This window comes from Rhinatrema bivittatum, chromosome 2 (assembly GCF_901001135.1).
Source record: "Rhinatrema bivittatum chromosome 2, aRhiBiv1.1, whole genome shotgun sequence".
NCBI lineage: Eukaryota > Metazoa > Chordata > Amphibia > Gymnophiona > Rhinatrematidae > Rhinatrema > Rhinatrema bivittatum.
In genome coordinates this window covers 599385168-599407545 of record NC_042616.1, presented here as the reverse complement: position 1 = coordinate 599407545, position 22378 = coordinate 599385168, and the positions used below count along the sequence as shown (strand labels likewise).

General features: G+C 43.4%; 1 protein-coding gene across 2 annotated transcripts in view; it reads left to right on the top strand.

Annotated features, from left to right (window-relative positions):
- Positions 1 to 22378, top strand: part of NPC1 (NPC intracellular cholesterol transporter 1) — a 108582-nt gene that overhangs the window by 63745 nt on the left and 22459 nt on the right. For both annotated transcript variants that reach the window (XR_003854783.1, XM_029591131.1), the window contains exons 15-18: positions 14373 to 14500; positions 19123 to 19266; positions 20069 to 20158; positions 22123 to 22313. Coding sequence is in view for 1 of the 2 variants with exons in the window: in XM_029591131.1 (XP_029446991.1) it covers positions 14373 to 14500; positions 19123 to 19266; positions 20069 to 20158; positions 22123 to 22313 (553 nt within the window). In the remaining variant the exon portion in view is untranslated. The remainder of the gene's footprint in view (positions 1 to 14372; positions 14501 to 19122; positions 19267 to 20068; positions 20159 to 22122; positions 22314 to 22378) is intronic.

Sequence of the window (22378 nt, the reverse complement as noted above, 5' to 3'; positions counted from 1 at the left end):
ACTGGTCCCAACACCGATCCTTGCGGCACACCACTTAAAACCGCTCTCTCTGCTTTGATATCTGCTTTGATTTATATATCTGCTTTGATTTAGTTTGCTCTTCTGCTAAGAGGGGTAGCATCTATAATAGCTGCTCAAAGTCTTCTGTGGATGCACAACTGGTCAGTGGATTCCATCTCCAAGACTAACTTGACTAAGCTGCCCTTTAAAGGGCAGCTTTTGTTTGGAGAATAGCTGGAGAAGATGGAAAAAGCTTTGGGGGGGGGGAACGACTCTGGCGTGCAAAGGCTCCATCCTGAAATTTTTCATCCCACAGTAGGTTTTGGGACTCCAGGAAGTTCAGACAAGGACTAAGCTCTTCTGGTCAGAGGTCTAAAACATTTTCCATGTACCAGTCCTGTCATCTTAAGAGGTAAAGACAGGTCTTCAGGCTTTGGATCTTCTAGAGCTGGTTCCAGAGATGGGCAGGCGGCTGTCTCAGTTTTATCTGAGGTGAGCAGAAACTACCTTTCATCAACTCTTAAGGAGACTTCTCAGCTTGAAAGTGGCAATCCCATTCCTAAGGTATCAGGAAGAATTAAGATAATACTGTTTACTTTGTGGTCCTGAAGAGAGAGTTCTTCCATCCCATTCTGGATCTGAAACGCGTCAATGAGTTTTTGAAGGTGTCTCATTTCAGGATAGAGACCTTTAAGATCCGTGATTATGATGGTACAACGGGGCGAATTCTTGACCTCCTTGGATTTAACAGAGGCTTATTTTCACATCGCTATAAGGAAGGATCATCAGCGCTTATTCATTTTGTGGTTCTGGGTTGGCATTTTCAATTTCAGGCCCAGCACTGTGCATTTGCCTCACAGACCTTTTCAAAGGTGATGATGATGATTGTGGTAGCAACGTTATGCAAGGAAGGTATTTTGGTCCGTCCTTATCTGAACAATTGGTCGATGTAAGGGTGAAGTCACTTCAGGAAAGCATGTTGGCCTCCCAGAGGGAGGTGCAGTTTTTGCAGGAATTAGGGTGGATAGTCAGTTTCTCCAAGAGCAACCTTCAGCCACCTCAGATGTTGGAATATCTTGGCACATGAGTCAATACGATGATAGGTTTATTTTATTTATTTATTTGCTTTTATATACCGACATTCGATCGAGATATCACATCGGTTTACATATAACTGAGTGAATAGGGCAGGATCTGCCTTATTTTACATTGTAACATGGTAACTTGTCTAGGAACTAAAGAGATGAGTATATATTTTAACATTTATAAGATATTAAAGTAATAGCATTCAAAGTAACATTTATAATATAAATACGGACTTACATCGTAATGAGGTATTTTGTAATTTATAACAATTTACATAGCAATGAGGTGACTAGTGTTAGGTTTGGAGATAAATATTTCTGATAGGATAAGATAATATTGGTTGGGAAAGTAGGATTGGATGAGGATTAAGGTGGGGGCTTCGGGAGGCTACCTGGAGGGGGCTTCTAAAGAGGGTGGGGGGGCGGGGAGAGAGACGAGTAAAGGGAGGCTGGGGGGGTTACATCGGTGGGGCGTGAGCTGAAAAGGGTGGTGTCTTAGTGGGAGAAGGCAGGAAGGGAGGTTTATTTAGGGGTGTGTGTTGATTAATGGAGAAAAGGATTCAGAAGTTGGGTTGCCAGATCTTATGTTGCTCTGCCAGAAATCCACTGGCGTGGTCCTTCCACTTCTTGGGTCAGTGGCAGCGGCACTGGATCTGGTGTCGTGAGTGAGGGCTCGCATGCGACCTCTTCATTGAGCCTTGCTAGCAAGGTTTAATCCCTATCCCTATTCCAGGTGTCTTCCGGTGTTGGAATTTAATCAAGAGTGTTTGTAATATGACCATTGCAAATACTTGGAATGGTGACTTGAGCTAGATACCTCAGCCTAGGTGATGGTGACATCAGATGCCAGTCTGACAGGCTGGGGGCACATTTTTTTTTTTTTTTTCTGGAGCTGTTTGCTCAAACAGTGTACTCCCGAGGAAGTGAGTTAAGTCTGTCAACTGGTTGGAGGCCAGTGTGATTTCAACTGGCTCTCCTGCAATTTGCACCTTGGCTAATGGGTATGTGGTCAGGATAGTGTTCAACAAGGCCACAGCTGTAGCATAGATCTGGGAGGGATCAGAAGTCCTTAGGTGGTGTTGGAGATAGATTTAATTCTCACTTGATGGCCTTGTTGGTGTGACACACAGCAGAGTGGACAATATATTCAAGCAGATTACCTCAGTAGCAGTGTGGTTGACCCAGGAAAATATTCTTTTTCTCAAATAGCCTTGAATTGACTTGTGGCCTGGTGTGGATTGCCAATGATGGACTTCTTTGCATTCTTGCTGGATGCTATAGTTTGCAGATTTTTCAGCCAGAATCTATGCCTTAGTTCAGGTCTGGCCAATGGAGGCAGTCCTGTGCATATTTCTTCTTTGTCCCATGATAGGCAGAATACTTCAAAAGATTGTGGAGCATCTAGGTCTGGTGACTTTAGAGGCTCTGGATTGGCTGCATCATACTTAATATGCAGATATCATGCATTGATGTGTGACAGTTGTGATTCCTGTTACACAAGGCGTTACTTTCATAGGGTCTGGTTCTACATGAACATCCAGATTGTCTTATGGCCTGGCCCTTGAGAGGGCACACTCTAATAATGAAAGGATATTCTCAAGCCATGGTGGTGACTCTTGAAGGCTAAGAAATTGTCCACTTTAGCTTATATGCAAGTCTGGAGTGTGTTTGTTTTTTTAAGGATTGGTGTGCTCCGGATGTCAGTGTACCCCCCCTGAAAGCTTTCGTTCCATTGATCTTGGAATTCTGCAGAAAGGACTCTAATGTCTTAAAGGTTCAGGCTGCAGCTCTCTTGCTATAGGGGGCATACGCATGGTAGACTGTCTTCATGTTTCTTGAGATACAGTAAGCATATTGGGCCTCCACTGAGATTCCGGTTTCCATTTTGGAACCTGAATTTGGTTTTGTCCTTGCTGGGAACACAGTCTGTACTTCAAAGCTCCTTTCTTTGACTGACTTCCTAGTCACTGTTTGTTCCATTAGGAGGATTTTGGAGTTGCAAGGTCTTTCTTGCAGCGAACCATTCTTACTGATTACCAAAGATAGGGTCTGGATTCATATAGTTCCTTCCTTTCTGCTGAAAGTGGTTTCAGACTTCATTTAAATCAGTCGATTTCTTTACCTTTGTTCAGCAAGCAAGCAGATTGCAAGGAGTACAAACTTCTTCAAGCCTTAGATGTCAGACTTTTTAAGGTATCTAAAGGTTACTAATGCTTTCAGAAAGTCAGATCATCTTTTCATTCTTTACAGTGGAGTTTAGAAAGGTGAGGTGGCAACTAGGGCTTCAGTGGCATGATGGATTAAAGAAATGATTAACGCAGACTCTCTGGATTCCAGTATTCCCTTGCCTAAGCAGGTACAAATTCATTCCCTTGAGAGACTGGGAATCTCCTTTGGCGATCGATAAGGCATTAACTTGGTCTTCATTGCATACCTTTTTCTAAGCATTACTGCTCTGCTGTTTAGGTCCGAGAAAAGGCCTCATTTTGCCTTGGTGGCCTTGCAAGGGACTTGGGCAGCATCCTGCCCTATTCAGGAGTTCCTTCGGTATATCTCACTTGTCTGGATGAAGAGGATGGTGAAATTACTACTTAACTGATTTCCTTTCCTTGAGTCCAGTCAGACCAGTCCAGGACCCTCTCTGGGTTGCTAACTTGTATTTTTTTTATTCACTCTCTGCGATACAGAGAAGGCTCTGTAAAGAATAAAAGAAAAGATAAAGAAAAAGATGAAATAAGTGTTTTCCTGAATATTATGAAACTTTCTTTCACTTTGTTTGGGAAGTCCAGTGGTTTAATAAAAGAAATTGAGTGTTATATTTTGTTTGAAGTTGTTTACAGCTTGCTAAAGAAATACCGGTAGGCTGGTGTCAGCACGGATGCATATAAGGAGTGACATTTGCGAGCATATCGATCGGTTTCCATTTGCTGGTCTGTGAACATAACTCACTTGCCTAGACTGGTCTGACTGAACTCAAGGAAAGGAAATGATCAGGTAAGAAGTAATTTCACCATGTAAGGCTGAAGGAATCTGGGGGCTACCTTATTTGTGGGTAGTCAATATGTCACATTTTAAAATTCCAGCCTGTATTGTATACATGTATGTGTGCATCAGGAGCTCTTGTGTTTCTTTTCAGCAGGACAGTGTTAAAGGGTGTGCTTTTGAGGAATCTTACGACCTACCCCAAAGGAGTGTAATGCAGCAGTGTTTCCAGCTTAGCACACATTTACACTTAAGGAGAAAGGGGGGCATCGGATAGAGATTATTTATATTCCTGGGTGTCCTTTCGTGAAAGGGGCAGAGTTTCTTTTATTTAATAAAGAGAAATGAGAGAAGCCAATTGATTACATACATAAGCTGTAAACAGATGCCAGATGTGGTATCTCCAGTGGTAGCAGACTGATGCCCAGAGGAGGAGGAAAGAGTGCCATGGGCAGTATTTTCTTTGGACCTTTGTTTTGGATTTTTTTTTTTTTTGTCCTGTGTAGTACCGATGGCAAGGAAGTGCTCTTCATCTTTGTCTTGCCCCTCCCCCATATTCCTAATTAATGCAAATTTTAAATTGCTTTTTTCCTGCTTTAAGTAGTCAGGTACTGAAGGATGCATCTAAAATCACAGCTCTTGTTAGGAAAGGATTTTTCATATGTTATCTCATCTAAAATCAAACAGAATAGGGTTTACAGAAATGCTTCACCATCCTGTTTATGCACTTCTCTGGTCAAGTTTTATCACCACTGTAACTGCTTTAATTCCTCAAAGCATTCAAAAGGAATATGAGTTTCTTCTATGCAGGAGGCACCTGTGCGGTAGGACCAGTGCTGAAGTGCTTGTAACCCTTGCTTAGCTTATAGCCCTGACAGGGGTTCTAGAGTTGTGTTGTCATGGACATGGGGTTGAAACATTGTCAGTTATTCAAAGGCATTGCTTAACTATCTTGTGGAGTTTGGACAGCAGCCAAGATCTGAATATTTTTCCCCTCTGAGCAGAGAAATTCTGTGTGAATTTATCCAGATAGAGGTGATGCTGGAGGCATTCCAGAAAGGGGGCATATTGAGCAGTATCCGCCTAAAATTACGCATGCGAGTCTGGTCAGAATACCTGTCCTAACGTTATCCAAGTAAAATTATGCATACAAGTTTATCTGGGTTTATTCAGTGGCAGACTTATCCAGGTAAGTCTCATCGAATTTCCGGTAAAGTTACATACATGCATAACTTTACCTGGATAACGTCTCTTGGCAGCTCTCTGAATATTGGCCTGTTTATGGGATAATTCTGACTAAACTGGAGAGAAGTCAGACCAGGAATGTTTTCATGCAGCAACCACTTCATGCTTCCAACTGATCTTGCTTTATTTACAGTAGAAGAGTATTTCTAAAGTCCAGTCCACAGGAAGCTTCACAGTAAATGCTCATCCACTTCATGCTTTGAGACAGCTGTAGTAGCGTTGGCACACTACTCCCAAGGAAAACATTAGCTTTGTTGAAAGTTATCATAGCTTAAAATCCAAACCCACAAGATATCTGGGTTATCTGCAGCAGTGGGCAGAGTCTCTGCTACCCTGGGCTGATTAATATATCCAAATCACTAGGGCATTCCAGACTTTCAGATATTCCAGGTAATGAGTCCTGAATCCCTCTCTGCACTCTGTATTACAAAGCCTGATTACTCATGTCTATTGGAAGTTTTTCAGACGTGGGTTTTTGGAGGGGGGAAAAATGAGGTTTGAAGGTTGTACTGCATTGGCCTTCTAGGAGCATTAATCAGGCCCAGCCTTGAAGTGTGACACTTGGCATCATCCTTGCTGGTTTAGAATGTGGAGGAATACCCTAGTGATTAGAGCATTAGGCTGAGAGCCAGGAAAACCAGCGTTCAAATCCTGCTGTACCAGCTGCCATCAAGCTAGGGCGAGAGTACACTGTAGAAATCTCATCTTTGTGAACCTTTCCTCAATCCAAATCACATCAAATCTTCACTGATGTATACTGTGCTGTTTGTGTATCTGACTGTGCATGTAAAACTGCCCCCAAACCCTAGACCACCAAAACTTCACCTCAAGTTACTAGTTGACCCTCCTACAGTGGTATAAATAGTTGACTAGTATGTGTGCCTTCCCAGAGAGCCTCTCTCCTCCTCCTCCCGTTTCGGGAAAAGAGAGTTGTGATATTTATCACAAATCTTGTTTCAGGCATAACGCCAGGAAAAAAGGTGTAGCTATTTCTTGCATTAAAACGTTCAATAACGTGTGTTATGCTATTGCATGCAATGTTAACCACCCCTCATTTTCATAAACTCCAGTCAAACTCCTCCCTTTTGACTAAAACTTAGAAATTTTGCATACACATCTCACGATGCGATAAATAACACATGCACTGTGGCGTTACCGTGTGCAATAACACCCTAATGCAATTTGAAAAATGACTTGCTTTGAACTCCGGTTTGGAAAAGGAAATAACTTTAAAATCCAGAAAAAGTAAGCAGGTGATGTTATCTTTAAAAAATAAATAAATAAAAATGTAACTCTAGTGGTATGTAAAAGTAATTTGTAAGAACTTCAGCATTCAAGGGGTTTCATAACTTATTATGCAAGGAACGAAGGCACACAGACATTCAAGTGCTGGTTCATGAGGACTCCTTACCATGTACCAAGAAATAGTCATCAAGAATATTGTGCAACTGACTTTATTGCACAAATGTTTATATACAGCATTGTACAGATCGCATATTTGACTTGCTCACTACCCCAAGGAACACGCAAGTTCAGTTTAAGCACAGGGAAAGAGAGTAAAGCTTATAAGGTGAGTGGTAGACTTTTGTCCCTCCAGGTTGCACAGCTCTCTTCAAACTAGGAAACACCGATCGCAGGACAAGCACTATTCTGGCTAGTGAACAGGAGCTTTGTGTTCAGGTATTAGGGAAAGTTGGAGAGGTAGGAAAAGCTCCTGGGATGCTTGGGGAGACACAGCATCTCAAAGCGGTCCTGAAGCACCCCCTACCCAATCTGGTTTTCAGCATAGCTGCAATGAATATGCAGGAGAGTGATTTTACAAGACTGCTTTCGTTGCATAAAAATCTGTCTCTGCATATTCATTGAATATCCAGAACACAAGACTGGGTAAGGAGTGCTCCAAGACTGGCTTGAGAAGTGCTCTCTGATAGCACACTGCCTCAGTATTTTTCAGGTGAGGCTTTATGGGAAACTCAGTTTCTTCTGTTCAGTCAAAACGTACAACCTTTTGGTGTGCCTAGATTCTGTTGAAAAGTGGGAAGAATTTGATACTATTTCCACTTCACAAACCCGAAGCATTATTTAAAAAAAAAATAAAAATCTAGTCCACTTAATCCTTGCGCTACTTGGCTACTCAAGCTTTTGTGTGATTATATTGTAGTGACTTACTCAAATTATTAATCTCTTTGCAAGAAGGGGTGCTACCAAAGTTATTAAAACAGGCTTCTGTTTGCCCTATATTAAAGAAGCTGACCCTTGATTTCTTCAGTCCCTACTATTGACTGGTATCCTCCCTCCCCTTCTTGGCTGAAGTAGTTAAGCAGTAGATCATCTACAGATCTTTTGACTTAAGATCTGTAGATGATCTTAAGAAATTTAAAACAGCTTATAAAGATTTTCTCCTTACCCGTGCTTTTGAGATCTAGCCATGAAGCGATTACCATCTAACTGATTTAGATTTTCTCATCTGTATTCTTGAGACATAAGTAGTGAAGTTAATAACATCTAACTGATTGAGTACTATTTACCAGATTTAAGATGTATTGTAATGAAGTATTGCCATCTTACTTCATATATAAATTGTGACAATGTTTTATTTGATGTTAATTTAATTTGTTTATTTTAGTCTTTGTTAAATGTTTTTTGTAATTTTGTGTATGTTATTATGTACATCGCTTAGGCCAGTTGTGTTAAGCGATTAATAAATTTTTAAAAACAAACAAAAAACAAACAGTAGGGTTGGAACAACTGAATGATCATCTAGAGGAACACTCTTTACTGGACCCACATCAATATGCTTTTCACAAAACTTGAATACTAATGTACTGTTCCAGTACAGATTCAGATCAGTCCAGACAAGTGGGTTTATGCATCCCTACCAGCAGATGGAGGCAGAGGACAAACTTTGAGGCACTGCTACTTAACTGAGACTGCCACCTGCAGTCCCTCAGTATTTCTGTCTCCAACAGATGGTACAGGCGCTAAACCTGCTGTCTAGCAAAGAGTTTTGAGAAGTTGGATGTTTGGTGCAGGCTCCTTTGTGGACCATCCCTCAGGTGGAGTGGGGTGACCAATGAGGTTGGAAACTGCTGGTTGGTGCTCGCCTTGGTTGGCTGGGGGTTCTGATAGCCAGGGACTGGCTCCATCAGAACTTGAGGTCCCCTCCTGAGGATTTCCCTTCTTGGTAGGGAAGTCCCCTGCACCTTTATAACAAACGTAAGTGTTGCCTGACTGATTACAGCGGCAGCAGGAGCAAGCGCGGCATGGTGTAGGCAGAGGACAGCGGGAGCTGTCTGCTTTCTAGGAGGGTCTGACTTGGGATTCCCTTCCTCTCTGTTCCCTGGGGACCTGGAGGTCTTAGAGGCTTTTCGGGGCGTGCCATTTGCTGGCGATAGTTCCTGCCATTCCGCAGGTGTGGTTGGAGGCAGTTGTTTTCGCCACAGTGGGTGCGAGTGATTCTCCAAAGCTTTGGGAGTGAGCATGGCAGCAGGCCTGTTTCGAGCATTCTCCTGCGCATCACGTGACCATTGGTCTGTGTGAGCTGCCGGTAGCGTGCCAGGAGCAGCATGGCGCAGAAGCCTCGTGTGGCAGCTTGTAAGGCCTATGGCGCTTGGTTCACACTTCTTAAAGCTGTTCCCTTTGCACTGCCTGTGCAGCAGGAGGCGAGGGGTCTTCATCAGGGGTGCCTTTGGGGGGGGGGGGGGGAAAGGCCCCCTGTGCATCTGGAACTGCGGCTGCCAGCCCCAGGGGAGTCGGTCCTGCAGGAGTTTGCAGGCAGGAGGCAGCTGGAGAAGTGGAGGACTTGCCGACTCCTCTGTCCCCTGTGGTGCAGGGGGGGGGGGCAGGAGGAGGGGGGGAGTCAGAGGATAGTCCTCAGGAGCAGGGAACTGCAGATCCCGATTCAGACTATTTATCCCCAGAATTTTATTGCTCATCAAAGCTTTCCCGGCTAGGAAAGGGTTGGGGGTCTAAACATTCTAGTGACAGACCCATTCCGTGATCCGTTAAATGTTCTAAGGTGGTGCCTTCTGGAGATCTGCTGTGCCGTCTGAGTCTTGAAGGTTCGGAAGCTGATCCTGGAGAGTTGGGTGACTGATTTGCAGGAGGACCCAGATCTGCTGGATGACAATCCAGTTATGGACGCGGATGCGCCTCCACACGGGGATCCAAGGGCAAATAAAGAGGATCCAGATCAGGAAGATTGCCCGGTCTCGGAAGGAGATATGAACCAGGGGTAGTCCGTTTTTATTCAAGGAGGAGGAATTGCGCCCCCCTTATTCCACAGGTGTAGCAGGAATTGGAGATTAAGGTGACTCAGGAGTCCGAAAACAAGGGCGTGAATTTGGTCCTAGATGGGCTGTGAGGCCCTCCTAGTGACTTCCCCTTGCCCAAGAAGATCCACAAGCTGGTGAACTGGGAATGGGATTTTCTGGAAGCAGGGCTTAAGGTGGACCGCACCTTGGCCAAGCTTTACCCTGATGGAGGAGACCTTGGAGCTTTTGAGTACTGAAGGTGGATGTAGCTGTTTTTTGGCGGTCACTAAGAAGTCAACCATTGTGGTAGCAGGGTCTGCCACTCTGAAGGACTGCAAGTTGGAGATTCAGTTGAAGCAGATGTTCGCAGTCTCTGCTTTGAGTCTCCATGCCGCCATTTGTGGTAGCATGATGCAAAGGGTGTACCTGTGTTGGGTACAAAGATCACATGATCAAACCTCTTCTGGAGAAGATGAGGATCTCCAGTTTGCATGCTTGGAGGCTGGAGTGGCTTATGTTGTAGATGCCATGTATGACTTAGTGTGCACTTCAGCCAGAAGCATGATCTTGGCAGTGGCAGCCCACAGACTTTTGTGGTTGCAGAATTGGTTGGCGGTTATGTGGTCCAAGGCGCAGCTGTGTGATCTCCCTTTCAAAGGAAGGCTCCTTTTTGGAGAGGATTTAGACCAGTTGACGAAATCTTTGGGAGTCCAAAGGTAACTGCTTGCCTGAGGATAAAAATTCCGCCCGGAAGGTGTTCCCATTTTCGGGAGTCGCATAGGTTCCATGCCGGCAAGTCCTCTGCAGCAGGTGGAAAGCAGCAGTCTTTTCGAGGCTCCTGCAGATCGGCCAGGGGCAGAAAGTCATCCTAATGAAGTCAGTTTGGCCCATTCCTCCTTAGAGGTGGTAGGAGGCAGATTGTCTGGCTTTACAAGGAGTGGGTCAAGATTACCTCAAACTGTAGGGTGCTGGAGGTGGTGCGAGACTGTTACGTGTTAGTTTTCTCACCCTCTCAGGGAAGCCTTCCTAGAATCCCGGTGGAGGTACAAGGATCTGGCTAGTATTCCATCTACTTCATAGTGCCCAAAAAGGACGATGCCTTCCGTCCAATCTTGGATCTCAAGAGAATCAACTGGGCCCTTAAGGTTCCCCATTTTTGAATGGAGACCCTGAGGGTGGTGATAATGGGCAGTTTGCTCAAGTGAATATCTGGCCTCACTCGACTTGACGGAGGCTTATCTGCACATACCGGTACGTCACAACTATTAGAAGTATCTCCGGTTCAACATTCTGGGGCAAAACATCCAGTCCGGGCACTCCCGTTTGGCCTCGCCACTGCGCCATGCGCTTTTACCAAGGACATGGTGGTGGTGGCGGCCGCTCTCTGCCGGGACTGAGTCCTAGTCCATCCTTACCTGGATGATTGACTCATTCAGACCAAGTTGTAGACTCTCTGCAGGTTGGCGGTCGACAGGATCTTGGCTTTCCTAACCTCCCTTAGGTGGATAGTCAACTTTTCCAAGAGCAATCTCCAGCCCTCCCAGATCCTGGAATTCCTGGGAGCACACTTCAAAACCCGGGTCGGCAAGATGTTCCTGCCAGAAGCTCGGGTGCTCAAACCTATGGATCAAGTGCGCAATTTTCTCTCTCGCTTCCCACGGCCTGGGATTACCTTCAGGTCCTGGGGTCCATGGCCTCCACTATCTTTCTGGTTCCTTGGGGCTTTTGCACATATGTATCCATTACAGAAAGCTTTGCCGTCCCACTGGAAACCAGTGTCGGAACAGTTTCGGACGTCCCTACCGCTCTCAGACTCTACCACATGCAATGGTGGCTCTCGCTTGCTCACCTCCCAAAGGGAGGTGAGCAAGCGAGAGCCACCTACAGACTCCTCAATGGATCATTGTTACGATGGACGCCAGCTTCTCAGGCTGGGGAGCAGTGTGTCAAACTCAGTATACGTAGGGATACTGGTCCCCAGTTCAATCCCACTGGCACATCAATCGCCTGGAGGCCCGAGCGGTCCATCTGGCACTCAAGGTCTTCCTTCCTCTAATCCGTCGCAAGGTGGTGCAGGTGCTCTCGGACAATGCCACCACAGTAGCCTATATCAATCGGCAGGGGGGCACCAGAAGTCGCCTGGTGGCTCTGGAAGCCAGCAAGCTGTTTGCCTGGGCGGAGCATCACCTGAATCGCTTGGCAGCTTCCCACATTGCGGGGAAGGAGAATGTTCAAGCCGATTTCCTCAGTTGTCAGTGTCTAGACCCCAGAGAATGGGAGTTGTCCAACAGAGCAATGGATCTGATCGTACACAGGTGGGGTTCCCCCCCACTTAGACCTGATGGCTACCCTGAACAATGCAAAAGCTCCTAGATTCTTCAGCCGCAGACTAGAGCACTACTCGGAAGGAGTGGATGCCCTAGTTCTTCCTTGGCCTCAGGACGTTCTCCTGTACGTGTTCCCTCCTTGGCCTCTGGTAGGAAAATTTCTCAGAAGAATAGAACTTCGTCAGGGACCCGTCATTCTCGTGGCACCTGAGTGGCCCCGCAGACCATGGTAGCGGATCTGGTGAACCTTGTGATGTGCGGTCCTCTTCGCCTCGGCCATTTGCCTTACCTTCTCCGGCAGGGTCCAGTATTTTTTGATCAGGCGGATCGCTTTTGTCTAGCGGCCTGGTTTTTGAACGGTGGTGATTAAGAAAGAAAAATGATATAAAGATGAAGTTATATCCACCCTGTTGCGAGCCCGTAAGCCTTCTACCTCTCTCGCTTACGTCCGGGTTTGGAGAGTTTTTGAGACCTTGTGTGCTGAGTCTGGAGTGTCTGCACCAAAGCTCCGGTCTCCTAAGTCCTTTTTTCTCCAGAATGGCCTTTCCAAGGGTCTCTCTCAACTCCTTACGGGTACAGGTCTCCACTCTCTCTGGCCCCTCTTAGGCAGTATCGATGGTTACGCTGTGGTGACTCATCCGGATTCCTCCGGATGAGGATGCTTGGCCCCCTTGAGATTCCTCAAGGGGGCCAAGCATTTGAATCTGCCGGTCCGGCCTACTTGTCCCTCATGGAGCTTTAACTTGGTGCTTCGAGTCCTGTGCGAGGCACCCTTTGAACCCCTCAGGCAGGCCACTTAAGGATCTAACTCTTAAGCAGTTTTTCTCATGTGTATTGCTCAGCCAGGAGGGTGTCAGAGCTCCAAGCGTTGTCTTGTAGGGAACCCTTTCTCCATTTTTCTGATTCAGGGGTCTCCCTTAAGACTGTACCATCATTCTTGCCGAAGGTTGTGTCTTCCTTTCACGTCAATCAGTCTGTGGAACTTCCTGCTTTTTCTTCTGAGGATGTTGCGAAAGCGCCTGGTGGTGACCTACGGCGCCTTGATGTAAAACAAGTACTGCTGCGCTACTTACAGGTTACAAACGAGTTTTGGGTCTCTGATCATCTTTGTCTTATGGAGTGGCCCAAATAGAGGAAACAAGGCTTCTAAGGCTACAATTGTTCGCTGGCTGACGGAGGCGATTGCGTCGGCATATATCTGTTGGGGCCGGACGGTTCCAGAGGGCTTAAAGGCCCACTCTTTACATTCACAGGCTACTTCTTGGGCGGAGAGTCTGTCTCTCTGCAGGAAATCTGCAGAGCAGCTACTTGGAAGTCTCTGCATAATTTTGCTTATCACCTCGATGTGCAGGCGCCAGTTTTTGGCTCCTTTGGAAGGCAGGTGCTTCGAGTGGGACTGTCTCGATCCCACCCTATTTAGGGAAGCTTTGGTACATCCCACTGTCTGGACTGATCCGGGTACGTACAGGGAAAGGAAAATTGGTTCTTACCTGCTCATTTTCGTTCCTGTAGTACCACGGATCAGTCCGGACTCCTGGGCACTGTCTACTTTGTCCGCTCGAAGCTCTTTTCACGTGTTTCTTTAGTTTCTTGGATCTCTCTGCTTCCTCTCATAAATTTAAGGCACCAGAAGCATCTACTAGATGAACATGGTTCTTTAATAATTTGAACAATTCAAAACTCTGTAAACTTGTTGCTTGCTTGATCTTATGCTGGTTATATTTACCTTTATATTTATTTATCTGCTTTGATAACATTTTATACTGAAGGTATGTAGGTTAGGCTCTGTCCTGATATAGGATACCCTTTCAGTTTTTTCTCTGTCTCCCATCTGCTGGACAGGAGGCTCAACCCACTGTCTGGACTGATCCGTGGTACTACAGGAACGAAAATTAGCAGGTAAGAACAAATTTTCCTTTAACTACTATTACAAAGGTGGCCATCTCCGGTCCTAGACAACCACAAACGGGCCTGGTTTTCAGGAGATCTACAACGAATATGCATATGAGAGGTTTGCATACAATGGAGGTAGTACATGCAGATCTGTCTCATGCATATTCATTGTGGATATCCTGGAAATTTGGTCTGTTTGTGGCTCTTGAGGACTGGAGTTGGCCACCTCTGTACCATCGCTAAATAATATTTCTATAGTGCCGCAGCAGTGCTGTACAGGTACATAAGAGACTGTGTCTGTTTTACATAGCCTACAATAGTGTTGACACCTGCAGATGAGTCAGTGTTTAGTCTTGTGGCATGAACTTAGGATATAAAAAAAAACAAACCCAAAAACCTAGAGTATTATGAACATAAAGAAATTTTGTACCTTGAATTTACAAGGAGGATTTGAAGGGCAAAAAGCTGCAGTAGATTAGAGCAGCAGACAGGTGGTTATGTTGACAAATCTAGCAGCTCGTGCTGCTGCTTTTAATGCCCGTGTGGCAACATGGCTGCTCTTCTGAATCTTCTTTTTCCTTTTCCAGGGGCTCTGACTTCCATGCCAGCTGTCCGCACCTTCTCCCTCTTTGCTGGGATGGCTGTGTTTATTGACTTTCTTCTCCAGATTACCTGCTTTGTGAGTCTTCTGGGATGGGATGCAAGACGCCAAGAGGTACATGAACTGCAAGCATTAATCTCTTCCCGTCTCCCTCCTTAACAAGTACAGCTCTCCAGATTATTTTTAGGCCCTAATCTGTAATAAATATCTGGCTGCTTAGACTTATTCTGAAAGTTTGCATGTCTGCTGTGCCCTTAAGACTTTTTAAGCAGCTGTTAATGAATTATACGTCTTAATTTGTAGGAGGCAAAGAGTTGTGGGTTGTTTTGGGTTTTTTTTGTTTGTTTTTAAGTGCGTTTTAATTGGTTTACCAAAAATGCTCTTGAGTTACTTGCAGAAGGCCATGTAGTCTCCCTACAGCTGGTTACCAAACAGTAAAAAGCAACAGTGTTCTCAGATAACGAGCCTCTTCAGCTAGAGGCATTTATGGGTCACATAACCTATATCAGAGGACTGCCTGGAGAGAAATCCTGCCTAGAAAGATTGCAATACTCGACTGCTGCCACTCAGTTTTGATTCTGTTTGGGGGGAGGGGAAAGGATAAGCAACTCCAGACATGCTAATTTTATATGGGGTCTCTCTTTTTCAGCATAAAAAAGAAATGTTGGTTTTGCTTTGTATTTTTTTGTTTTAGTTCTTCAGAATCTATAGGGTTTTTTGGCCCTGTTTCAGGTTTTAATTATCATTTTTGTGTTAACTGCTCCATGTTGATTATAGCAGGCTTCGGCTTTGCTGAACTGTATGTTTGTTTTTGTTAGACCCATGATCCATTTAAAGGTTTTTGTTGTCCTGAAGAAAATGTCTTCTTGATTTTGGATTAAGTAGTGTGGTTGCTGCCTGAATATACAGAAAACAGGTTAATCAACAAAAAGGAGAGATGTTGTTTCTTGACCAGCTTTTGGCACTTATTTCCCTTCAGCAGGTGTAAACACATTGACTTCCTGCTCTGGGATGTTGTAGGCACACACAACTTGCAGTACTTCATTTCCCCTTTTGGCCTGATGTCTGCTCCTTAAATTTTTACTAAATGCATTGCATCATTAATGTGTCTCTTCACAGGCTAGGAGTGTGTTTCCCTTCCTGAATGAATGATTGATCAAGTACAAATCTCAGGTAGAGAAACAGAGATCATTGCTTATCAGGACCAGGTGCCCAAGCTAGTAGAATTTGAGATCAGTTTAAGTCCCATCACTCCTCATTGCATTAATTAAAATGTATTGGGGCTCTGCTGGATATAATTTGGGCAAAGACCTATCTTAATCAGTGCCCAAGACAATGTGGCCTCAGCAGGGGAGATAATTCAGAGTTGGCAGATAAGCAGCATGCTCCATGTTATGATCAAACTAAACTAGTCTCACTGTGTTCTTAAGCTTATCCCTGCAAATGTTTTCAAAATATTTGTATCAGAATATTATAGAAATCTCATTGTCTGAGTTTACTCACACCAAAGGACATCAAATCTTCACCAGACTGTACGGTTTTGGTCGTATGTCTCTCTCTGCATGGAAAAAGTGGCCCTAAACCTCACCTCGAGTTACTAGGTGGGCCTACTATAGTAGCATAAATAGCTACTTGCTATGGTGCCACCCCAGAGTCTCTCGCTCTCCTCATCTCAGGCCCTTCCCCAGCCTAAAAATGCCCAAAATGGAATTTGCAAAAAAAATCGCAATTTGCATTATGGGCATATCACATGACCTCACACAGCTTAAGGCTAGTGAAAAAGGTATAGTTATTTTCAGCGTTAAAACTGTGCAATATCATGCGTTATGGCTTCGCAAAGTGCAAAGCCAGCCCATTTTTACAAAATTCCCACCCCTGACTCTGCCCCAACTACTCCCCTTTAAAAATCAGCACCACACCATGCGTTATGGTGCTTTTCGCATGCATTAAGGCGTTTTTTCGCATGCAAAAATGCCATAATGCAAGTTGATAAATGAACCCTGTAAGATTGTAAATTTATTACTTAATGAAGGCCTGATGCTAGAGTCTATCAAAAAGGAATCAGTTTGCCCCTTGTTTTAAAAAAAAACCAAAAAAAAAAACCCATAAATAATAATCCTGTGATCCTAATGTTTTAGTTATTTACCACCCAATATCCTCATTACTGTTTCTGGCTAAAGTCTTAGAGAAAGCAAACAACTATTTGGAGGACCACTCCTTATTAAACCTAAACCAATGCAGATCTAGAAAAAAATAGCTGTGCATTGGTTTAGGTTTAATAAGGACACCCTCAGGCATGGACTGGATAGTGCCACAGTTATTTTTCCAGCTACTTCTAGACATATCACCTACATGCCTGGAGGTGTTTAATATTGCTAATGGTTTGTGTCTTACTGGAAGTAACACCTCAGACTGGATATTGGATAACATGGGGGTTCCACAGGACTCTTCGCTGTTGGCTTCACTTTTTTAAATATCTATTTATCTTTCCTATGTAAGTTAGCAGGTGGGTTAGGATTGAATTTCCATAAATGTCGATGCTATCCAGTTCTTCATCCCATCAGTCACTCAATAGCAAGTGTGTATAAGTATTTGGAATGCTATCTTTCTGCAGTACAAAGATGGTTATTCTGTAACAGATTAACTTTAAACATTTCCAAAACTGAAATAATCTATTTGACTAGACAGATGGTGTTAGACTAGCTGCCCCATTTTGAATTCAGTGGACACAAAATCGCAATCTCCATATGTACATGATCTGGATGTACTCCTAGATAGCAGGTTCAATAAGAAAACACATATTCAAAGCCTAATTAAAACAGCAAATGCTGAGGTGTTTTAAAGCCTTTAATAGAGCTGGAAGACTTCAGAACGGTACTTCAGTCTTTCCTTTTCAGGAATGGATTATTACAATTCCCTTCTTGATTTACTCACCAGTACCCTCCAGTCACTGCAACTGCTTCAGAACTCTGCTGCTCTGGTATTTTCTGTTCATATTTCTCCTATTCTATCAAGGCTACACTGGCTCCCTGTTCCATGTCGAACTCAATATATATACCAAATAACAGCAATCCAGATACACCCTGCACATATACCCCTCAAAAAACATTGTACTCGGCACATCTGGGGGGAAATATGGAGCCATGCAATATCTGTGATAAGCCCAATAGTTTGGAACATCATGCCTGAGCACCTTAGAATTTCTCTTCACTGTAAAGAATTAAAAAAAAAAAAAAGACTAAATACTTGGCCGTTCCAACAAGCCTTCAGTGAAATAACATCTCAGCAAGGTGCTACATCATGCTAGAAAATGAGTATTCAGACATCAGATTTAGCTAGTTAGATGTGTTATGCTTTTTTGACTTTGTAATGTTTTCATTATGATTGAGGAGATAATACGTAGTCATTGGAGGGGCAATTTTAAAAATGATTTTAGATAATGAGGCCTAATGTCATCTCCCATGGATGTTGATGTATCAATAGCTCAGGCCACATAGAGCATACACAGAAATAATCCAGGTCATGGATGAGCTGCTGGTGTCTCTGACCTAATGACTTTCTTTCTCCATTATTGCAGTAAGACTTTCCTTCCAAATTCTAGGCCATCAAATTGTGCTGACCATAGATATGTCCATCTTGTGATGAGGAATTCATTTGGAGGAACTTTGTACCTAAGGCCCCTGTGAGACTGAGAAAATATTTTTATATTAACTACCTGAGAAGAATTATTCTGAACATCATACATGCTTGCAAGAAATGGGTAGTAAACACTTGACTAGACAGTGTTTGAACAAGCAAAGAGGCTTTGGAAGCCATTGGGTGGTCTTTCTTGGGATAAGCATAATTGCTGCCTACCTAGTGAGAAAGGAATATATCCTGGCAGACAAGCTGAACAGAGATGTTGGACCCTCATGAGTAATTTCCCCCGTCCAGGGGACAGCAAATTCATATTGAGATCAAAGTAGATGTGGTTATGACAGACCTGAACCTGGAAGGTTCCAGTAGTTCAAAATGCTGAGCATTTGCAACTGGGGCTTTGTGTACACAAGAGATTTTATCATTCCATGGTATGTTTTTGGTTGTACTAAAACTTCCAAGGGATCTTTTTTTTTTTTTTTTTTTTTTTTTTTTAAGACATCCTATCTTGTTGAATGCTTTTTCTCATGTGTTTGGACAGTGACTATTTTACATTGTGTGGCTTGAGTGGATAAGGGGGGGGGGGGGGATGATTTTTCACATGAGTCTCGCTGAATGCACATGCGATCCAAAACACTTTTTCTTTCTAAATAAAAATATTCACTTATTATATTGTTTGGGCAGCTTTCCACCTTGGTGATTATTGATGCCCCTTGTGGAAGTTCACCTCATATGATTTCAGACAAATTAATTAGCACAAATTGTTTTTCAAAGTACTCTAGCCATTTCTCCTTAAAATTAGATGTTAACTGTTTAATATTAATTTTTCATTGTTCTTGTTTATATGGGAGTGTTGTCCATTGGCAAGCCCTGTACAACTTTTAGATGGTTTAGGTCAGGTCTGTAGTTGTGTTCAGATTTTTGCCTCCCTTTTTTTTTAATTTTAAAATCTTGGAATTCTTGACATTAACAGTATTGTGTGGAATAACTGTAATCCTTCATTGTTGCAATAGCACAAATTATACAGAGCCAAATGTGTTAGTTTTGACTGTGTAATACCCTGCATTTTTAACAGCCTGTATTTGGGTTTTGTTTTACAGCAAAATAAGCTGGACATCCTGTGCTGTGTTAGAATTCAGAGCAATGGAAGTGGTGTGGTCCAGAGCTCCAAGAACTGCTGCTTCCTGTTCTTTAAGAGCATCTTTGCCCCGTTGCTGCTCATGGACTGGATGCGGCCTATCGTGGTAAGTGCATGCCACCTGCTTTTCACGTGTTCTCCATTAAAAAAAAAAAAAAAAAAAAAAGACAAACAGAGCCTCTCAGGCTTTTCGCAGTGCCAAGTATGGCTGTTGCGCCCCCCCCCCCCCCTGTGAAATCGTGTGCTTAAGCTGATCAATAACTTGTTAGTTTTGGATGTAGTCATTTCCCTGCTTCTCCTCACTTTGGTTTGGTAAAGCCTTGACTTGATTTCATTACCGGTGTTGCATTTTAGTTTAAGATTGCCAGAGGAAGGGATCTTAGCAGTTACAAAAACCTATGTGCTTTAATATTAGCCCAGTAAAGGTATCCTCTCTATCCAGCTATGTTATTGGCTGTTTTTTGGGGGGGTTTCCCCCTCTGAAGACAGTCTGCCCAGGCAGCTTTGCTTTCCCTCCTCGGATAACTGTTGGAAGGGAAGGTTCCCTTGAGGCTATTCCCCCCAGTGTCATTCTTTGTGCCCCCGGCGTGTTTCCACAATGGTGATTAGCTGCCTTTTCCTTCCCATCCAATGCCCAAATGCATCCCATTGAGCCCTGACAGCTCTGTCAGATAGGACGGACTTGTTTTGTGTTAATGAAAATAACCTACAGCGTACAGCTCTATGGCCAGGCATACTGACTTGATTTCAGTTAATTTTAAGTCTAGTACTATGATAGAAGTGAGTATTCATAAACTTACAGCTTTCACATCTCAAAACCCTCCCCTTTTTTTTTTTTTTTTTTTTTTTCCACCTTCTAAGCATGTGGGGGGGGTTTTTCCTTCTGTTTTTTGTTTTTGTGCTTGCAGGTATCAGTCTTTGTTGGCATTTTGTCCTTCAGTATCGCTGTGATTAACAAAGTAGAGATTGGCTTGGATCAATCTCTTTCAATGCCTCAGGTAAGTTGTTTGTTTTTTTTTTCCTGGTTATGAACAAGTATGAGGGAGGAGGGACACTTAAATCCTTTGCCCAGCATGCAGACTTCTACTTGGTACAGCTTAACAATCAAAGCATCTACGGTAGATGCTGTGAGTCCAGGGACCGAACTGCAAACATCTGCATGGAGAAAAATTTGAGAGTCTGAGAGCAGCAGTATAAATGACCTCTTCATTTTACTGGTAGCCTAATCTTCCTTTTGGCTTTGAAACTTTCCCTTATTTTGTAGATTGCTTGCAGGTTGCAAAGAATATATGAAATAAAGGACCAACATGAAAATTATAAAAAGATGTAGTTGAAAGTGGCTTCTTTTTTTTAATTGCATGGGTCCCATCAGATGTCCTCGGAGGGACGTGTGTGGTTTCAAAATTGTATACATGAGAATGTACATTGTGGCCCAAAAGAAAGGATCACTTCCTGCATAGGGATCCATTTTGACTGTCAGAACTGTGCTCTTGACTGCTAAAATGAGCTGAGTGAAGACCTCATGTACTGGAAGAATGATTATTTTTGCCCACACTGTGTTGCCTGTAAAACTATTTTTTTTTTTTTTTTAAACCTGTTCTCTGTTAAAATTTCCTCTCTGCATAAATACTCGCATCACACCTGCTGCTCTACAACAGAAGGAATTACTTTTGAAACACAGGATAGTTTTATGCTCCCAAGGCAGTTCTGCCTCAGTCTATTACCACATTGCCTGCAAGGCTTAAAGGGCAGTATCTGAATTCAGGAAAGCATGGGGCAGGCACAGGGATCCCTCAGAACAAGTACAATGAGGCCTAGGAATACAACTGGATGAGAAGCGATCAATGAAAATGCACATCAGTAAACTAATCAAAACAGGTTACACCAAGCTGCATATACTACAACTGAAACAATTATTAACCATGGCAGACTTTCATACTGTATTACAAACTAATATTCTCAAATCTAGACTACTACAGCTCCTTACTTCTAGGTCTTCCAGCATGTCAATTAAAACCACTGCAGCTGTTACAAAATGCTGCAGCAAAACTCCTACTAGGATCCAAAAGTATGATCACATTACACCCACGCTGATCACACTGCATTGGTTACCAGTGCAAGCCAGAAGTGTTTACAAAGTTCTAATGATGATTTTCAACATCATTCATTCCAATAACCCCAGCTTGTTAGGAGTGATTCTACAATCTTACTCACTTCAACGAACTTCAGATCCCAAAATAAAGGACTGCTGACTATTCCAACAATAAGGAGCACACATCTAACAGAAATAAGAGATCAGGTGCTTTCTGTAGCAGGCCCAAAGCTCTGGAATTCTCTACCCGAGATGTTATGCATTTTACCTGAGAGTTCATATCTGAATCTTTCTAAGAACACAGCTATTCAAAAACACATATAAACTAACTTAAAACACCAGAAAAGAGAGCCACAAAGACAAGAATGACTAAAATAATCAAAACTTGAAAATGTATCCATTGAGAGAATAGATGAGGTGGGAAAACTATCTAATTTGAAATCCCTGCACTCCTTGCCTTAAGCACTAGTATAGTTATTAATATGTAATAGAAAACTATCCAGATATTAATGCCTGTATAGGAATACATCTGTAGCCAATCATTGTTTGCCTGTTAAGTTATACTATGAATGTCTTTGTAAACTGTGATCTATAAATGGAGCGACTGTATATAAAATGTCAAAATAAAATAGGGATTGTAGAGCTGAATAGTTGGTGTGGATGGGCAGACTAGATAAGTCATATGGTCCTTTTCTGCCATCGTGTTTCTATGTAAATGTGGCAAGAAGCTGGTGGGCATCAGATATTTTGAATGACTGATATCAGATTACATTATTGGCAAGGGGGAATGATGGCACAGCTAGGGCATATTGTGTTATGTCATCTATCCAGAACTCATTTTTCTCTTGTTTTTTTTTTTTTGCCTTGTAGGACTCCTATGTGCTGGATTATTTTGAATCCATTGGTAAATACCTGCACACTGGCCCCCCTGTGTATTTTGTTGTAGAAGAAGGGCACGATTACACGACGTGGGAAGGGCAGAACATGGTCTGCGGTGGAGCAGGCTGTAATAATGACTCCCTGGGGCAGCAGATCTTCGCTGCAGCTGAGCTGGACAGCTAGTGAGTACAGTCCAGGTCCACAAGGGTCCCACAGGGAACAGGCCACAACACTGGAGTGGCCACCC